This window comes from Micropterus salmoides, unplaced genomic scaffold (genome assembly GCF_014851395.1).
Source record: "Micropterus salmoides isolate LMB-PRFRI ecotype aquatic unplaced genomic scaffold, ASM1485139v1 Ms_hic_scaffold_9, whole genome shotgun sequence".
NCBI lineage: Eukaryota > Metazoa > Chordata > Actinopteri > Centrarchiformes > Centrarchidae > Micropterus > Micropterus salmoides.
Genome location: NW_024044681.1, coordinates 21,801,309 through 21,822,151, shown reverse-complemented (window position 1 = coordinate 21,822,151; position 20,843 = coordinate 21,801,309). Strand labels below are relative to the sequence as shown.

The 20,843-nt window shown below is 40.6% G+C and overlaps 1 protein-coding gene across 22 annotated transcripts in view; it reads right to left on the bottom strand.

Annotated features, from left to right (window-relative positions):
- nbeaa (neurobeachin a) overlaps window positions 1-20,843 on the bottom strand; it is a 94,701-nt gene that overhangs the window by 55,742 nt on the left and 18,116 nt on the right. For all 22 annotated transcript variants that reach the window (XM_038708794.1, XM_038708812.1, XM_038708810.1 and 19 more), the window contains exons 2-5: window positions 8,631-8,862; window positions 5,493-5,593; window positions 3,435-3,530; window positions 3,065-3,186 (exon numbers count right to left, since the gene is read on the bottom strand). In XM_038708794.1, coding sequence (XP_038564722.1) covers window positions 3,065-3,186; window positions 3,435-3,530; window positions 5,493-5,593; window positions 8,631-8,862 — 551 coding nt within the window. The remainder of the gene's footprint in view (window positions 1-3,064; window positions 3,187-3,434; window positions 3,531-5,492; window positions 5,594-8,630; window positions 8,863-20,843) is intronic.

The window sequence follows — 20,843 nt, the reverse complement described above, 5'->3', positions numbered from 1 at the left end:
AAATAGGATTACATCCCAACACTTTTCACGATCATATCTCTGCAACAGTATCCAGAGAATATACAGGAGAATGTCATCCATGTGGACAACTAGTTCCACGATTCTTTAGCAAAATCTTTCTGTTCATAATAAATCAGAGTTTGACTCTGTGAGAGTTGAAGGGAGGGCGCCGCTGGTTAGTGCCACAGAGTGATGAGGTGAAGGGAAGAAGCCAAGCAGCGGAGTAAAGGAGTTCAGTTAAATTAAAGGTCAACGCTAATGAAGCTTCACAGTAGCTAACGGCTTGCACTTACAACGCTAATGTTAAGGCCAGCGAGGTCCAGAGCTGCACAACGAGCGGAGGCATCCACCCAGCAGCACACTCATAATGGAGTGCCTTGACATTTAAAGTTATGTTCTAAATTATTATCTGTTTATCTATTAACTTCCTGTCCTTGTCATTCAGACTGACAAGATAAATGTTTATCATCTGGTGTTCTTCAGAAAAGGAAGTCCAAATAAAAATAATGAGGGTATTATTACTTATTTTTCAGAAAGAAGTTGCATAATAGAGAAGATTGGTTCCAAAATGACTGCAGAGACGTAAATATTACTTCCATAAAGGTGCCCGGGATCACCTCTGGGCCTGTGGTCTGCAGATCTTCAGTTAAGTGAAACTAGTAGGACACATTAACAGTCCAGGGACAGAAAAATTCCACACATTATCAGGTTGTTGCTTTTCTTGGAACTTGTGATGGGCTTGTTTTCTAATAGGCTAAACCATTAATCGTTTAAAGAGGTGGTATTATGCTCATTTTCAGGTTCAAAATCTTAATCAGGGGTTGTACCAGAACAGGTTTACATGGTTTAATTTTCAAAAAACACCATATTTTTCCCTCATACTGCACATTGCTGCAGCTCCTCTTTTCACCCTGTGTGTTGTACGCTCCGCTCTTGAGCTACAGAGTGATGCATCTTACTTGTACAAAATCTTTGTAGGGAATTGCACATGCGCAGTTCCCAGGTAAGGACTACTAGCCAATCAGAAGCAGAGAAGGGTGGGTTGTAAGAAACAAGATAGTGTGATCCAAATCAAAGCCGCTTCAGACTGCGACCTTAACCTAGCAAATGGTCCACAACCACACAACATCATTGTTCCACATCTTACCATCAGGACTAAACGTTGAACTGTTGCCGGTGTTCTGACGATCTCTGCTGCCTTGCCGAAAAATGCTACCAAAGCACAAATCAATAGACTCGACTCCACTCGGCCCTGCTCCGTTTTCCATTGCAGATAGTACCCAGAGATAGTACGTAGCTTGTCGTTATAGTGACGCCACAGACAACTGCCGCGACATAATGTTCAATGCGACACACACACCAGCGATCCACACAGCTGTCTCTTTTTTAAGTTAAAACGTTTCAACATTACTCAGAATGTAAAGACAGATAAGCGGTATGAAAACCTCCCAGCTGTGTTTTGCTCTGCCGTTGTTGCTGCAGCGGTCTGTGTGACGGCGGGAGCAGAGGGCTCTGTGAGTGGGCGGCTGGCCGGCCTCACACGCTCCTCCCGAGGGTTGGCACAGGCTTCCCCCGCAGCCACTTGCAGAGCTCCTCAACTCCAAAAATATTCAAGCACATTTTTGTTCCGCCTTCACTTCTTGTAAAACTGTCAATATTTGAAATCTACACAGCTGATTTCTCACCTCAAAACTTCTCAGAAGTGGATTTGGTGATGAAATTCCATACGAAAACTGTAAAATATAAAAATTTCTGTTGCTGGCCTCTGTCTGGCGCACGCAATGATGATGCAGTGAATAGTGAATATTCTCTCTGACCAGTCAGCAGTCTGTCGTGTTTTCACGTTACATTTTAGTATCCCTCAGCTCACTTGGAACCTCGACGGAGGTGAGGTGATATGAAAAAAAAGTACCTGGAAGCAGGTACAACATTTCTACAATGGAAAACCAAACAAAGGCGAGTCGAGCCAAAGGGCCTCCGCTCAGACTAGCTTGGTTTGAGGGCGTGCCTGACCCCGCTAGCCGCTTGGCAAACTTTATGACGTGTTTTCATTGTGATGTCACAAGTAAAGGAAGTGAAGGGCTGGACTACAAACGAGCTGTTGGGAGAGCTGTGGGAGATGGGAACTCCCTTTGGGCTGGACTTTGGGCTTTTTCACTTTGCAAATCTGTTACATGGACAAAAAAGATATATAACTCAGTAAAGGAGAGGGAAAAAGCCAAAAAGCATAATAACAAAACAAAAACTGCAAATTTTGCTGATCCAATGACCTTTGCTTTAACATCAAGTTATTTTTTTTTTACACATCATTAAAACCAAAACCTAAAAAATGTTGTGCAAATTCATGCCTCAAGCATTTGATCACCTACCCTGCACAGTGGTTAACAGCTAATGTGGGAGATTATTAGGCCTAAGCGAAAGTCTGCAGTCTATTAAGTTCTTTCTCATGCTGTGATTAACTACAGTGCACTCTCCTTCAACCTGAGTCACTTATGTTTACTTCAGTTAGTTTCTTCTTACTTTAACTAGTATGACTTTTTACATCCAACTGGAACAGGCCTGAAGCTGCTTTATTCAGCTGCCTACTTTTCTTTGCTTGGATATAGCAATAGCAATAGCAGAAGCAAAAGAGACTGTTTGTACAGTCAACAACAAGAGGTACAATTTCTTAAAAGCTGTGCTGCATCTAGGACTACCGTCAGCAGAGAAGCTGGAATTTCTGCATCTTTTACTATCTTTTTTTTCTCTGTGTGACTGTTGAGTCAGATTCTACAAAAAACATCCTCTTTGATTCTGAAGGACAAAAACATAATGTTTACCATTGACATTTTTGATTCCTTTCCTTTTATTAAACTCCTTTGTAACTGTGCTGGTAAAAAAAAAATATCATTGTGATGTTGTTGGGTCAAGAAAACAGGCAAAGAAAAGAAAGATTTATAGCCAATTGAAAATTCTGATGTGGATTTTTCATTTGAGTTAAAAAAAATACTTTAAGATGATTTCAGTCCCAGCATCCCGTTTATTTTTATCATGCCATAGTCCAGATGAATAGCATCCTACTTACCAATACAGGTACGGTTTGTCTTTATCCACGTTGATGTTGTTGAGTGGATCCTGTCTGAACCACGTGTTGATAGTGAATCCATTCTGGTAAGGCCATTTGGCAATTGGTGGCAATGCTATGGCCTGGGGGAGGATACACACATCAGATCAGCTATTGCCAATGTCAATTGAAATCAATGTGTCACTCACTCAGCCATTACGTCCTTTTCATCATTCAACTTCACAAGGAACGCAAGGAGTGCCAATTACAGTAAGACGTGCTTACTGACTGCAGCAAAGAATGCCGTTAAGGACTCTTCACCAATTTGGGTGCACAAAAAAGGTGTGTGTGTGTGTGTGTATATGTGTGTTTATATATTGGTCAGTCTCACCGCTGCACTGCGTCCTGGAAAGTTGAAGAAGGTATCAGGACCATGTCTCTGAGGCATCTGGTTCAACACCGACAAGAGCTTGATAGCATGTCTTGGCTGGAGGAGAGGAGAGGAGAGAGAAAGTGAATATTATGTGACAGATGCAGACTATCACAGACACAGGGGAGAGACTATTAAAAAAAACATGGTGTGACATCACATCTCTACCACAACTCCACTGGATCAATAACTCTTCAATCACCTCTGCCTTCCCCCGACAACACCTCATCAATACCATGGTAACCATTAATTGATCTGTCTCTGGAGAGGGCTGCTGGGGGAGGGGGAATTGGAAAAGACAGGAAAATAGGGGCGAGGTGGATGAGGTGGCGACAGTTATTGGACAGAGGAGGTACGGAGAGAGGGCTGAAGAGGGGATGGATGATGGTCTTGCTGTGGACCGCTGATCAGTGACCAGGGGTTGTTGATGGCGGCTGTCCTGGAGCCTAAGCAGACGGGAGACTGATGGGAAGGGACAAGGGTATACTGACTTCGCCAGTGGCCAGCCTGTACACTTTACTAACACTACAGCGAGCTGATATGGCAGAGGAGAAGGTTGAGCCTCCCAAACCCACCCAAAATGTCTACAGTTTGGTTTTAAAAACACCCACTCTCACTCCACTAAATCAGCAAACTAAAGGGGGCAGTTAAGATGATTACAACAAGCACTGTAAGTGGAATTTGTACTAAGCGCTCCAGACTCTCAACTCCTGAATTAGTCTCGTTAACAGGTACTTAAAGTAAATTTGGCATTGTATCCCTAAAAGTAAGCACAAATCAACTGCTAATTGGATAATTTAGGCGGAATTCTACAATAAACAGTGAAACATTATGTATTTTCAATTGAGGAGTTCATGTTAATGTTTAAGTGAAGAAGAAAAAGTGTTAATCAAAATCTTTTCCACTCACCTGCCAACACCCACCGACAATAACCACAACCAAAGGAAATGTTTGATATATCGGTTAGCACACAATAAAAAGAGTTTCTGGGCTGGCTGATTAGATGTAAAGAAGTCTGGTGAAAAAGTCTGACAGAAGGGAATAGAGATAAAATGAGCCCTTGAGCAAGGCATTTAGTGGAGCTGCTTGGAGGTTAGTAACAGAAGATGACAGACCATACTGAATTTACAGCCTATTTCAAGATTGTTTCACCTTCACAGCTGCTTAGGCTGTTGCTGGGTTTTTCTTTCACTCAACAACAACAAAAAAACCAACACAGTCAAACCTCTGTTGCATTAATAACACTGATTACAAGAGAAAAAAAAAACATTAAGCGTAAGCTAAATTGCCCTTGTCTAGGCATACACTCACAAATCAATCCAAACATAGATACACACACACACACACACACACACACACATAAAGATATACGCCCATCCTCTATTATTCTAGTCTATTAGTACAACCATCCCATTAAGTCACATCCAGACTAATGACACACAAACAAACTCATGCTATATAATTCATCTAATACAAAATAAATGTAGCTTCCACGACTACTAATTGTAGAATACTGGCATATCAGAAAAAGTGAAAAATGTTTGATCAGCAAATAGTCGATGTGAATTCCTGAGTCTCTTTTGAATAAATATAGAGGGAAATGTTGCTTTTACTTTAACTGTAAAATATGGTTTTGCGTTATTGGAGAAATAGCTACTCAATCCAATCATGAAAACAAGCAATGGTTAAGTCAACAGTTTTCTAATGTAGCTGTTACTCTGCTACCATCAGAGCCACAAAAGGGGGTTTGGATTGAAGTTTCTCCCCCCCAAGAGTGGATGGACTTGTCAGTGATGTCATTCAATATGAAATAAAAGAAGAATTTATGATATAAAACAATATTTAATAATGATGATATTATTTTCTTCCACTTTTTGTAATGTAAATGTGTTTGTTCCCCACTACCTGCAAAGTAGATGTGTCTTTTAAGCAAACATATTCCTGTGGTCATAACACAGACACATAAAATCTAAAACTCTGATCTTCAGTCAGAGGTTTCTTAAGTGTCCACTGGCTTACCCAGATGCCGTTGTCTCCCCTCAGCATACTGAAGAGCAGCTTCAGCTCTTTGACTGTGATGCTGTAACTGGCCATGACTCCCAGCATGTCCACCAGGAGGTCTGAGAAAACACAGGCAGAGGAAGAAAGTGAGCACAAGAGATCAATGTGTGTGTTTTTGTGTCTGTGTGTTCTCATGAGTGTGTTTGTGAGTCAGCATTTGAAAGGCAATTCTCTGATAAGCCATAGTGAGGTCATTAGAAAAACACAGTTAGGTGGTTAGTGTGTTTCATCAAAGTACTTGGAGCTCCTCCACTGTATACTAAACACACACAGCCTTGATTCTCGAGCAGAGATGCTGTGCACAGCATTACTTAATACCTTGAATGTTTACACCCGATGTAATTTATTGTCGAGTTAGTATATATTGATCTTGATACATCAGGTAATATGAGGCCAACCACACTGAGAAAGTATTCTCAGCTACTAGCTAAACAAACCATGTTGTGCATCAGCTAATACCGACAACAGTGACATGCTCGCATATTATGTACATTATGTAAATAAATTAATGGTGATTTGTTGATACACTTTGATACACTTCAATAAACTCCCAGATACTCAAAAATGTTGGGACATATTGGGAAATATGTTTATTCACTGACAGTTACAGGAAAACATTGATATCATTCTGTCTGTAAGCTACCCCAGAAGGTAATTAGCTTAGCTTAGCAGAAGGGCTGTCAGCTAGCTTGTCTCTGTCGAAAAGTTTTTAAAAAGTACCTACCAGCATCTTTTACAAAAACACAAATATTCTATTAATTCTTGGCCGGGCCTGTGACGGTTTCCCAGTGCTTCTAGTCTTTACGCTAAGCTAAGCTAAGCTAATTTAAGATAACTGTCTGGACCTAGCTTCACATTTAGCATACAGATATTAAAAGTGGTATTAATCAATCTTCTGTGTTTTTCCCAAAATGTCAAACAATCCTTACATTTCTTCCTATTTTAAATAACAACAATAACAACCTGTCAACAACCTCACTAATGCTGCAAAACTGCTCTTGTTTAATGATTACATGTCATGAAAGTGACAAAAACAAGGCTTTAAAAAGATTTCCCTCTGAATATTCAAGCAGATTAATTAAAAAGTACATTGTGTTAAAAGATGTTTGTTTAGTCAAAATGACCTTCCTGCCTCATTGACTTTCACTTCACACAGCCACAACAGATCAGTGTGATGACAGAGGTACAGCACAGCCCTCTCAGAGTGCGGCAATCTGCTTACAAAGGCACTACTTTCCCATTAGGCCTTCTAGATATGAATAGAGTCTTCCCACAATATTTCATTAGCCAGAGCCCAGCGATAGGGAATAAAGCAGAAGGCTAGCTCACTGTGGTGCTTGGTATGAGAGGAATATGCAATACACAATGTCCTAGATTCAAAACCCCGAAGCTCTCTTTTTGGTACGATCAATCAATGTAGGTCATTTTAAATAGTTTTTTAAAAGAGTTACAATCTTGGTTCAGAATGGGAGTCTGTGAGAATTGGCATTAAATTGATTTAAGTGGTGTATAGTCTGCTGTGGTGAGCAGTTATAAGTCATAGAAGTTATAAAGCACATTATCTTGCAGTCGTAGGTAGGGCAGAGAGGACACTGGGGGGAGGGATGGAGAGGAAACTCACTCCGAGGCATTATTAAGGGGAAGTCAAGGTCAATATGAACATGTAAAGAGACGGCTGTGTATGTGCTGTTTTCCAATCAAGCCCTCCGTACAAATCACGGCACACACAGAAACATACTGAGGTCATTACTCTGCTTCTGCTGCACCAGCCGGTTGTTGTGGATGTCTGACAGCAGGGCAAACATACATGCACACATGAAATTGTTCTCTTGTGATGAAAGATTCAGAGGTCACTGAAGGAAATATTCATCCATTGGCTCTTATCTTTAAAAAAAGAATAAATAGTCCAATGTAAACAACATACTGTCAGTTCCACTACAGTTCAATGTCAGAAATGTTCTGAATCTGAAAATATCAACCAAAAGCTTGCCCCCATTTTGCACTAAAGTTCAACGATCATACACTGTAGAACATCAATACACGAGAATGCAGTCTCAAGACATACTGTTGTCAACATGGCATGTGGCTTTCACAGAGTGAAGCACATTCCATGCTTTCTATGGTATCACAATTGTTTTTCCACCTACACACACAACCCACTTTTGAATGCAGGAGATCATTGTGTGATTTTTAACGGGACTTGTGGGAAAATCACTATCTGTGTGAAATCACTACTTAGACCAAGCATGATGAGGATAATTGTGAAAAGCAAAATTCAATAATAAACCTTAACCTTAACACCACCAGTTTTTCACGTAACATCCTAAATTGATGACATAAGACAGTGTGAAGAAATGTGCTTACAGTACTTATGTTACTGTAATAAGTGGGTCTTTCTGTTAATATAGAAGGCAATGTTTTGCACTTCTGGCCCACCATTAATTATTTCAACATTTGCAGTAAACCTCTGATAATAATTCTATTTTTCAGAATATTATACAAAATATTATAATTAACATTTTACTGAAAGTAAAGATATATGAAAGTCAACAAAGCTATCTCTCAACATGTTGAGCAAATTGTAATTCAAAAACAAATATACTTTCTTAAGTTTTTGTGGAAATGTAAAATTAAGTTATTTTCTTTATTCTCCTAGGACACATTCTTATGTCTTAGTAGGGCTGGACGATATGGCCAGAAATGTTATCACAATAAAAAGTTTCAAATCTTTTTATATCGATAATTATCACAATAAGTATCAAATCGTTATTTCTTTCGAGTTTAAAGGCTGATTTCTGATTGTGGGTGAAAGTTGAAGAAACCTGATGGTTAGTTAAACTCTTCTTTATGGTCAACACTTGAAGCCAAGCAGTGGATCACTTCACAAATCTGAGGTAGAACATTCAAAACAATGATAAAATCTTTGTCAACAAATATGCATGTGTAAAAAAAAAAGGATAGTAGAAATGTAATAATTTTACATGTGGTTGTCAACATATCTGCCATATTCTACTATACAGTATATCGATACTGGAAAACAGCATATGACATATGATTTTTTTTCTTTACTTATACCACCACATGTTCATGGATTACCTGCGATCATGTCGTCCACAGAGCTCATCTTGAGCAGCACCTGCTGGATGAGGCCGACCTCGGTGCTGGTCTGCAGGTTGCGCACGCTCTTGCGGAGGATGGCGGTGAACATGCTCCAGATCTCAGCCTGGCATGTCACTTCGCAGTGAGACAGCAACTCAACCATGCAGCCAATGCTCTCCGCCTCCTGGATGATGAAGTTCATCTCCAGGTCAAATTCGCCGCCCACCAGCTGTAGGAGGCAGAGGGAGGTGGGGGGGGGGTCATGGTTTGGGAAGCAGGAAAAGGGCAGGGAACCAAAGTTGTGGAAGGCCGATGGTGGAAGTGTTAGGACGGCGGACAGGAAAAAGTGGGGAAGGGTGATGAAGCAAGGGGGAGGAGAGAGAGAGAACAACAGAGAATGATTTAGTGAAGCATTTAACCTTTTGTCTGTAGGAGAGGTAAGCCTGGCTTCTGATGGATGCTGATTGTGGTTAGGAAAGCATTTCTTCTGCCGGAGGCTGCACATACTGCAACAAATAAATGTCCTTCATCTGTGTACACACACACACACACACACACACTCTCTCTTCTGCTCACTCTCTAATGTGAGGAGCGCAGCATTCTCCTCTGTGAACTACAATCACTCTCAAAACACAGCATAAAAATGGCCTCCTCTACTGCCACACACAACCATGCACGCACACACAGACACTGATTAATACACATTTCAGTCCCTGTCCTCTCAGATAGCATTAGTCAGAGGACACCATACTTTTTAACATCGAGTGCAAATGTTCTGTCTCTTAATGGTTGGTGCACTATAATTACTTGTGATAGTACAGCAATCATATCACTGTGCCTCACACGCGCGCGCACACACACACACACACTAGCACACATAGTCATGCACATGAACACAAGCATACCCACGCAGTTCATCCTCAGCATACTACACTATCCAGGAAATGGTAGCTATGGCAGCCATCAAGCCAAGAGAGTATCATTGAGGTTATTAAATCAGATGGAACAGGGACATGCAATAGGTTATGAGAAAGTAGCAGACAAAAGATTAAGAGCAGAAGTAAAGAATTGGATAAACATGACTGTGACTATGGTCTTTGCGCAGGCAGAGAGAACAAGATAGAGTAAGAAGTGGCGGGGGCCAGTGAAGGACAGCGTCCAAAATGAAAAGTGAATGTGCGTTACGTTCAATAAAGGGTTTATTCTATATAACAACCTAAGAGAAAATATTATTTTAAGTAAGGCTGGGAATGAATTCAATACAATTGTATGTGGACTCTCAGTTAAGGTGGGTCTTAATGAGACGATCATACTTGATCAAGATCATTACTGCTGTACATTTTACTAAATTGTGCTAACATGTTGCTGACTTTAACGTCAACACCTGAGCCATCTCCATGACAACTGAGCAAACTCCAACCACTGATGGAGAATGGCGCTGGAAAAAGCTAGTAACTGCTTGTAGTTGAGAATATTTTGTTATAATATTTTGTTATACTATATTGCCCTCATTTGCAATATACTGATATGTATGTATACAGATATACAAAAAATGTCATGATATTCATTTCAGGCTTTTAGAAAATTTAAGTGAAACTTAAGGAAGGAAATAACACATTCTTCGTCTGATAAATGAAAATAAAAGCTCCCTTGCTAAATTCAGTACCCTCAGGAGTTTGTGCTAGTGCTGCAATAGGTTTTAACATTTTGCATTATCCCACATGCCACTGAAGGCTGCTATTCAGAAAAACTTAATGAACTGCATGTCCATCCACCTATTTTTATACAGATTTTCAATTTGCACAAACCAGAAATAACACACAAGAAACCTTTTACACTTGGCTGAGGTGGAAAAGCTGACATATCGAAAAACAATATGTGACAAAGTGAATGTGACTTATTGATCAAATCATTACGTACATGAAGCATGGGACTTATTTGTCACTCAAGCTCCAGTCCCACTGACGAAACTGAAAGTAACGACAGACATCAGATTTGTGTGGATCAATGAGACTGTAATGTTCCTCAAATTAAAACATGAAATAAATGTTTCCGTCAGGTTTTCCACTGTTTTGAAGGTTAAGAGAATCTCTTTTAACTATGCTTTTTCATGCGCCCACTTCTTCGGCAATGGTTTAATGGCACCCAGCTGGCAATTTGCACCACCAGCTGTTTATCTTCATGCACTCAACTGCTAATATTCGCATTGAGTAGTGGATGGAATAGCACATTAATTTGTATTTTCTTTTGCCAATTTTCTGAAAATGTGGTTAGAGTTTGTGCTACGTTTGGATGGAAACCTAATTATGGTCTTCTTTTAATGAAACTCCAGATGTTTGGATTTAATTGATTTAAAACTGACCTGGACCCTGATGCATGTTGAAGCAGCTTGCAAGAAAACAAGATCGAGGGCAAGATGGTCTCTCCGATATGGCCATGTATATTTACTGACATAAAAAGGAACATTAGCTGCAGCAATCATTAGCAACACCAGCATTCACTAGATGTTGGCGCATCGACAGACTTGGCCTCAGCTACACTGAGACCTTTAAGATTAAGGGTTATGCCTTGCTTGCCAAGGCTGCTTTCTTGTCTTAAGTTTCACCTCAATCTTGTGACTGATCAGCTTTTAAGTTTAGGGCTCTGTCATTAAAACAACTCGTATTCAAGTGTACAATCTCCATGTTCTCCTACCTGCTTCTAATCCCTTTTCCTCTCTTCAGAGAGACTAACTGCCTCTCATTTCTCCCTCTTATTCTGTCCCTTTCTCTCTCCTCCCTCTCATTGTATTGATCCAGTGCACTCTGCTAACGCACTAGCTCAGATTGTAGAGGACCCCTGAACAAGGCATGGAATAAGAGGAAGAATTAATTCATCCGACATCGAATTTTCCCCTCTCCTCCGAGGTTCCCAATTATAGAGCTCGCTGGGGACCACTGCATCCTACAACATCTACATAACCTGCCAGTCTGGAGATGCTCGATGTACCACACAACGGAAGCTTAAGGGGAGAGGGCGCAGATTGTCTTTGTAGAAACTCGCTCGCAGATACGCAGCTGCTTGAACACGGAAACACACGCATCCCCCGGGCATATCTGCACATGTACAGCACGAGCATTATCTCTCTGCGCTCGCGTTTCCCCACACGTGTACAGCACATCACAGCAAGATGAGAGGGGTGATGTAAACGACGGCAACAAGTTGGGTCTCGTGACCAACAACACAGAGAAAAAAGGAGGGTGAGGTGAGGAGAAAAACAAGGAAGTGCCCAGATCATTTTTTATCTATCATCCACCTGTGACTGTGCCAAGAGCCACTTGGACCAAGAACATCAGGTGACATGAAGAGGAACAGACAGAGAGAGATGGAAAACAAGTAAAGGTGTGGGAGATAATATTTTACAATATGAATCAAATATATTTCATAATAATGATAAACGCATGAGCATTTCCATGCTCATTATTTGCTCGAGTGGGGATTTTAATTGATGTATAAAAAAACATGCTGACTGATGGCAATAAGGTTGATCCCAAGCAGCTTGAGCACACTCAAGCACCATCATCGTCGCCACCACGCACACAGACAAAAGATTACTAATTAGCTTTTTAAGGGAGCATACTTCTTTTGTAGGAACACTCGTAACCTTTGATTTGTTCTTTCACCCCAAATTGTGCGTCCATGATGCCACTTCCCACACCTCGTTTTGGCTTCAGAAATCTGCTGGATAAAATTCTTATAATAAGAGATGAGCACGCACAAGAGGCCTCAACTACTCGAACACGTACCCTGGCGGTTAAGGGACGCACACGCATGAATGGGGACCCACATTATGCCACACGCCTCAGGATAAAGGGGCTTGGTAGTGCCACCGCCTCAGTCTTCTGAGGAAGCATGAGCACTGACCTAAGTGTCTTCTTGGCAACTGGTGGAGGACGTTTGTTTTGGCAGTATAATGACGATATAACGATTGCTCCCCGAGAGTACAGCTCATGTTCCATTCACAAAAAAAAAAAGAAAAGGGAAACAATTGCAGTTGCTAAGGAAGTGCCAAACTCTTTCCCACGATCTGTGTTCCAGGGTATTTTATGAACATTTGACAGGTAAACACTTGAGGCTGGATTGTGGTTGTGCTGATGCATTTGAATCTGTATTGTACGTAGAGTATGCAGTTGTGCTCTGGACACTACACTTCATAAACAAAACACATTTAAGCACAATATTGAAATATAATATTCCCCTTGTGTTATGACTGGAAAGAAAACTGCATTTCTAGCTTCAGAGCATTGAGTATGTTATGCTTAACCTTGAAACACATTCAGTGTCTGAAATATAAGAATATCACCCACTGAACTTATCACTGATGACTAATCTCCTCATATTGTGGAGTATTTATGGGTTTGAGAGATTGTCTGTCAGATAGATTGTGTTTTTCTTTTATAAAATATCAGTTCTGTACTTGCACACACATGTGTTAACTTTTCCTACCTTTTCCTTCCTGTTCCCACACTTCTAATTCTGCCCTGACCAGCTTTGCAGTGCTGCTCTTTCAGACCCTGAAGGAAGCTGGCCCTCAGCTTGGCATCACTCTGGCTGTGTCAGGGAGGTGGGAGTTTGAGGAGGGTGGGGGTCAGTGCCAGGACCGTCTTCACACCACAAAGAGCTTATAGGAGAAGCCACCTCGACTGGCCAAAACTCTGGCTCTCAAAAGAGGTTGGTAAAACAAACACTGCCTCTGTCCATCTGACACTTTCTCAGCAGCCACACTGCTCAGAAACAATCCTGAGATGCAGCAGGGGCAACGGGCTTATTTCATAGAAGACATTTTGACATGCATTTTGACATGCCACAGTGGGAATAGCACAGCTGTAAATAATAAAAATTAATGATGGCTTAATTCTATCTAGCAGCTTTAGTTCCAGGGTCCTGGTATTGTGCATTATTGGCACACTTGAATAGAACAGAGAAAAACTCCCACACGTAATATCTGGTCCTTTAGCTGCTAATTGCTTGACTATGTTTCGCTTGCTAACTTTTTTCTGTACTGAGCTGTGTACAGTGAGTATTAAGAGCTTTTTAACAAAAAAAACTGTAGCCTGCTGCAACTAAAAACAACATTATGGAAGCGGTGAGAGTGAACTAAAACAGTATGTTTGCCGGACATCTTAACAATGAGCTGAAACTCATTATGAAGCTTTGTAAAGCTGAGGGGAGCTGCAGATTTAGGTCATGATTCTCCGTAGGTTCATCACAACAACCACAAGAGGTCTCTTGTCAAATAAAATTTGAACTCAGTTTTCAAATTTTCAGTGTTTGACAACCACACAAACAACACAAAACACAAAAGTAGAGCAATTCATGGCGACTGTTACAAATTAGCATTCAGCTCCCTCGGGTCTGCCCTTGCTAAAAATATAGCCAAGCAGACTTTATATTTAAAAAAAATACTCATGTTTATTACAGGAAGGGGGTGTTTACCATATAACTTTCAACACCCTGTTCCATGAACATTGTACACCTTAAAAGGAAAAGCAGAGGTGTTACTAACATTAACAACAGTTATACACAAGAGTCCCAGTAAGCCATGACAGTTAACCAGCATGCACAACAGCAGGACCCGGAAACTGATAGAACTAAATGGAATTCAGCCATCATTAAACTTATTATTAACACCATTGTTTTTCCTACTGTGACACTCTTGTATGACAGACAATGTTGCCATATGCTTAAATAAGCATTTTATCATAAATTATTGTGGTACTGCAGCCTTTTATTTGGGCGACTGTGGATCAGGAGATAGAGCGGCCGTCCACTAATCAGAAGGTCAGTGGTTCGACCACCAGTCTGCATGTCAAAGTGTCTTTCCGCAAGATACTGAATCCCAAATCGCTGAATGTGTATGAGTGCGTTAATTGCTGTTTGTGATGGCAGAGGCGCCTTACCCTCTGCCATCAATGTATGAATGTAGAAACAAAGACAGAATTTATACTGCTGGTTTTAATCTCATTAGTTTTAGCCTTTAAACACCACTTTCTTAATCAGTATAATGAAAAGGTGTTACAGTCATAATAATGATTATTATTATTATTATTATTTAACTGAAAACGATCTCTCAGGCACCCACAAATCGCCCATTATGTAGTGCCGTGATGGCACATCAAACAAGCCATTACTCTGGCTGATCACTATGACTGACTGTTGAATATTGGATGATTCACAAGGCCAAAGCTGGCAATAGAGACACCTGTTGCTCATTACGGCTGTCAGAGATAACAGGTCAGAGAGGCGAGTGGACAGTCAATAGCCACCTCCTCTGCACATTCAATTGAGCCTTTGGAGCTGGCATCATCAATATGCAACTTCAAAGGCCCTGGGAGTGCGCTGGAGAGGTGCGAGCATGTGTATGTGTTTGTTTGGTGTGTGTGTTTGTGTGGCTCATTACTCATTTGTGTCCCCTGAGTGAGCCACGGCCATTCAGTCCCTTTGTGCGCAGAGCGAGTGAGGAGACGAGAGGCCCATCTAGACATGAGATCGCAGATTATACACTTAACGCTTCGCCAAGAGGGCTCAACGGAGCGCAGGAGAGCAAAATTGAAGAACGAGAGAGGGAGAAAAACAAACAAGGGAATGAATGGTGCGAACTGCAAAGGTGCAGGAGGAAGCAGATTGGACAGAAGAGAAAACAGTGATGAGTGTGTGTGTGTGTTTGAGAGAGCGAATAGGCGAGAAGGAGTGAAAAAGAAAACGAGGGAGAGACAATGGCTGAATGCTATTGTGCTTTCTTATCAGGATGGCAGAGCGATTTTATTGCTTGCGGCCTTACAATGTGCAGCGGAGGGTTTAGTGCTTCGATGATGACCATAGCAAATCTCTAAAAATAAGATATGGATTACGCTGGGGCTAAAGTGGCCACTAAACACTCAATAATCCACATTTTGTTTTCTGCATGACCTCATTTTTTGTAAACAGCATCGATAAGAGCAGCAGTTAATTTTATCACTGGCTCAGATTCATATTCGGGATAAATTTCTCATAATCTTGGTTTTCCACGGCTTTAGGTTGTGGATCTGGATTTCAAAACAAGGGTGACAAGAATATTAAAAGCAAAAAAAATTATTGTTATGGTGAGAGCTACTGAGGCATTGAAACGATCGATCCAAAGAAGATTAATCAACAACAATATTAATAGTCAAATAACGGTTTAGGTCATTTGTCAGGCAGAAAAGCCAAACATTTGCGGGTTCCAATTTCTTATAAGCAGGGATATGGATTTTTCTTTCCTTTGTTTTATATCGTTGTTAACTGAATATGCTGATCGGACAAAACAAGCAATCTGAAGACATCATCTTGGGCTCAAAAAAATGTAGTCATTAGATAAATTGATAATACAAAAACAGATTAGTTTAAAACTGTGATCATGAGTGTGGTAGAATGTAGGAAAGCAGTAATGGAAAGAAAATGTCATTGCTATTGAAAAGGGCAATGTGTGTGCCTCTGTCTCTCCTTCTGTGATTGTGATCAACAATGACATGTTGACTGACTGTAGCCTCCAGACACGGGGTGTGGGGGGGGGCGCCCCCTGGACTGCATTTCCCATGGGCCTTTGTACCAGTGTCTGCACAGATGGCAGATGAGACGAGACAAAGCCCCCGCTCATGAAACTCTGCTCAGAGAAACAACAGCACAATCACACAGTCAGCACACACATGCACGCGCGCCCGAGTCAGCAAAATAAACATTACCAGCCCATGAGTGTATGGGATATCTAGGAGCTGTTATGCATGTGGTGTATAGCTGTTACTTTGGACAATACAGGAAGAGAGGGAGACAGAAGTCAAGTACACTGCAGAACTCACAGCAGAGTAGCTTTAAGAAGTACACAGAGAAAAACAAGGTTTCAACACACACTGCAAAAATACACCAGTGATTACGTAAACCCACACTGGGGATATAAGGGTGGTTTAGGCCAGCACAAGCAAGGCAGTGTGTGTTTGTGTTTGTGTGTGTGTGTGTGTGTGTGTGTGTGTGTGTGTGTGTGTGTGTGTGTGTGTGTGTGGGTGTGTGTGTGTGTGTGGCGAGGGCCAACAAATATGTGATAAAATGACTAAAATGTCTAATATATCAGAACTTCATAAGGAATCTTTGATGTAGACCGCAACTGCTTCTCACAACCATAAAAACTGCAAAAGGACAGAGAGCAGCATTTTCAGTGTTTGTACCATTATGGGAGAATCCATACATGCTAAGTTCCATTATAGATGGGTGATGAATCAATCAGAGTTAAGTCAAAAAAATATATTTCAGTACAATGCTCAAATGTTTATGAATGATTGAATCTAGATGTTATGTCATAAGGTGGGTGAATGTGCGTTTTTGAGTCACAACATTAACATAAAGTGATGTAAGCACATTTTGAGTCAGACACACTACTAAACAGTGATGAGACAGATCCCTTAAGGCAGTAAGGTCTCCTTAATGACGTGGAAGTAATATAGCAAAATCCGACAATAAGAAAACCACTGTACTGTTTATGATTTGCAGGAAATCTACCATAACTAAAATAACTCTTATTGCACATGTACAGTATGTCTAGATGATGCATAGTATACCAAACGTCTTAGTATTTATTAGCCAAGAAAGTGGAGGGGCTCTGGCGATGGTAATGTTGGCCCAACAACTTGCTAACAACTTAGCATATTGACCTTAGCACTTAGCTCAAAGCAACGCTGCTTCACAGAGCTGCTAGTAATGGCTCTCTCTCTTGGACTCGTGGTCTTATTTTATAATTAAGTGCCTTCATATGTTTCATATGGATTTTTATTTGGGGTAAAAAATCCTGAAGTTTGAAAAATATGAAAAATAATTATAACACCTTTCAGGCCACATCTAAGTTGCATTATATGTGTAAGAAAAAGCTAATGGATCATGGGAAACAGATCTTCATCCAACCACTCTCGATGATTGGACTGAGACTGATGGGTCTGTGTAGCACCTCCTTTTATCTTCCCCCGTACACAACACGGGTGTGTATAACCAGGCTTTTATTAACCACCATCACAAGACAAAAAACACGCAGAGAGGTTCAAACAGTCAAAAGAAACAAGCTATACAACATTTACGTTGCTTTATTTTTTTTTTTAAACACACATTGCATTTTCCCAGCAGGAGTTCTATGCACCAACCACACTTCCTTCTTTGACATCAACACTGTTCTCACCCCTCTCACTTCTCTCTCACACACTGTCTGTCCAATCACAGAGCCCATACAGAGAAAATGGGAGAAAATAAGCTGGCTTAAAGGTTTGGTTTAGAGTGGTTATCCACTGCACTCTTGGATCAGGATAGGCGTTTTTGTTTGTTCCATTAATCCATTAAGTATGGACCACATTTTGGACTTGCTGCAAAGCAAAACCAGCGCTATAGAATGCAAGAATATTTGTGTTTTGCATTAATACATGAAATAAAATATCATAAAAAATTACAGTTAAATCATCACAGTTCAGCATTCATAAACGTATTCACACACTTTACAAAATCTATTGAGGAAAGTTTACAAACTAAACAGGAACTGAATTGCAGATTGTAGGGCGTCAGTGAAAACATTCTAAATTGAACATTTGATGTTGAATAGAGCCAGAGGATGTGCTAAAAATATGTATAAGCCATAATGCAGTAAATGGAAAATTAGCTATCTGGGCCTGCACCATTTAATGGCTTGGGGAAAAGTCACATATGCATAAACTTTTGGGTCCATGGGCAAAGAATGCTGGTTTCCAATCAGTTAGTGTGATCCTATCAAGGGAGCTGTGCAGAGAAGGTGACAAATTCCAATCAAGCAACTGTTACCTCCAATTTAGGAAATAAGTGTACGTGTCACAGTTCCATTAGATTAAAGCACAGGCGTTTGTGTTCTCAGTGCCAAGAGCTGTACCCTGGGCACATTTTTCACAAAAATAACCATGAATGCGCCTCTGTACATACATCAAAGAAAAGCAAAGCTATTGAGTGTTCCCATGTATTGCCTTGTCAGTTTATATTAACACTGCCGGGAACCAGAGAGAAAGGGATGCATAAAACAGGAGTGACAGAGAGCGAGAAAAGACAGTAATACCTGCTGAGATTGGTCTTTATGAAAGCCTCTAGAAATCCTCCAGTTCACTGCAGACCAGTTCAGTGTGCCTTTTCCTGCCTCCAAAGCTTGCAAGCTTAAAAAACATACTGAACGCACACATACAGACAAATGTGCACCGACACGTGCACATACTTGACAAACTCTGCCAGCAAACACACATACTCAGCATTCAAAGGGCAACAGCCTTTTAAACAATTCATTGCAAAAAGTCTTGTAGGTCTTAGTCATTCGCACAAACACTCACTCAGTTCATTACTAACACGCTCATACATGCTCCCAACAGCTGCAGCAGCGGATCACATGAACGGTATGAGTGCACACACAAAAAGAGGAAGGAGTGGAGATAGAGGAGGAGCAGGAGAACTAGAGGGCTACAGAGAATCCCAAAATAATCCAATAATAATGAGATGCCATTTCATTAGCATATCAGCAGCTTGTAAAAAAAAAATAAAATAAAATTTAAAATAAAATTTAAAAAAGTCTGTTTACTAGAGTGGGAGGCGAAGGAGCTTTATAAAGAGCAGAGGAGAAGAAGAGAACAGAAGAAAGGCAAAAAAGGAAGAGATCAAGAGAGGCAAGGGAGACGGGAGCAAAAACTGTGAGGTCAGACGTCACAAACGGGGCAGAAAGGAAATGCAAAGCAACAGAAACGGTGTGAATGTTTGCTGGGGAAAGCAGAGAGAAGTGACAGATTAAGAGAGCAGACAGACAAATACAGCAGACTCTTTTCAGCACAATGGACAGCTCCTGCTCTCTCTGCTGACAGATACACCGCGGAGAGAGGCTACAGCACAAATGCTTCACTTGGGCTGCAAAATCCACTGACAAACAGCTGAAACTGCAAGTGCACTAATTGCTGTATTAATACTGTCAATATTTTCAAAGGCCGAAAGTCTGTGACAGCAAGATATGACTCTTCAATCATGAAAGCATCCAAAGCTGTGAGAGCTCCACTGTTTGTGGGCTCCGCAGCACAAGACTGTTCATGGCCAACGTTCTCAGAAAAAAATCCAGGTCAGAAACACATGCACACACACACACACACACACTACAGGGACTGAGGAATCGCAGCCAAGTGATCACAACTCTGACTTCATCCAACTGCAGTTTAAAATGCCTGCCACCTGATTGGCCAAAGAGGCTTAGTAACGGATCTAGCAATAAGCCTTGTCACATGCTATTGGGCAACAAAGAAAAAATAAAATTGTCTTACAGAACACTACACGTGATACTCACACATAATTAAACACTTTGTTCACAGATCCACAACTAGATGATCAACAGCATCAATACATCTGCATAAAAATCCATATTTCATGGTGATTTGAATCTGCATCATATTGGACAGCTTGACAGGAAATACTGCAGTCAAATAATATAACATAGATACTGTAAACTGTTATATTGTGCCAAAAGTGATTACATCAGTCAACTACAAGTGTAAAAAAAAAAAAAAGATTAAGAATATTTATGCTACCTATTGCTAGTTTGTTCAAAGTCCAGAAACAAGATTGTGTTTTTGCGTTTCTCTGTCTGTCTGTCCGTCTTACAGCAGGATATCTAAAAGTATCTTGAATTTATATTCTATGTATATTCCCTGCAAAAAAACAATGTAGAATTTTCAGTTCAGTGACAGAAAGTATGTGCAGTATATTAACAGTGTTGGAGAATTGCTTAGAATCATGCCTCCCAGCAAAAATAATCATCCACCACACTTTCCCATGAATAAATTTACATCCTTCTTTATACGACACAATACCAAATTCAAGCTATATCCATTTCAATTGAGTTTATGCAGTTTTTTCCTGACTAACACCCAGTGTTAGACTAACACCCAGTGTTAGTCAGGAAAAGGAGACAATAGCCATATTTAACAGACTAAATATAATCAACATACAAAGCACGGGACACTTAGCATCAGTAGTGGTGGCTATCATTGTTTATTAGATAGCAAGAAAACATTCTCACAATTACATAAAAAACAACTACAGAATCCCCCCCTGCTAGAGAGGATGTCAGCATGCAGATCATGCCTTTGTGATATTTGTCAATTCAACACTTGAAACTGATAATTTAATGTA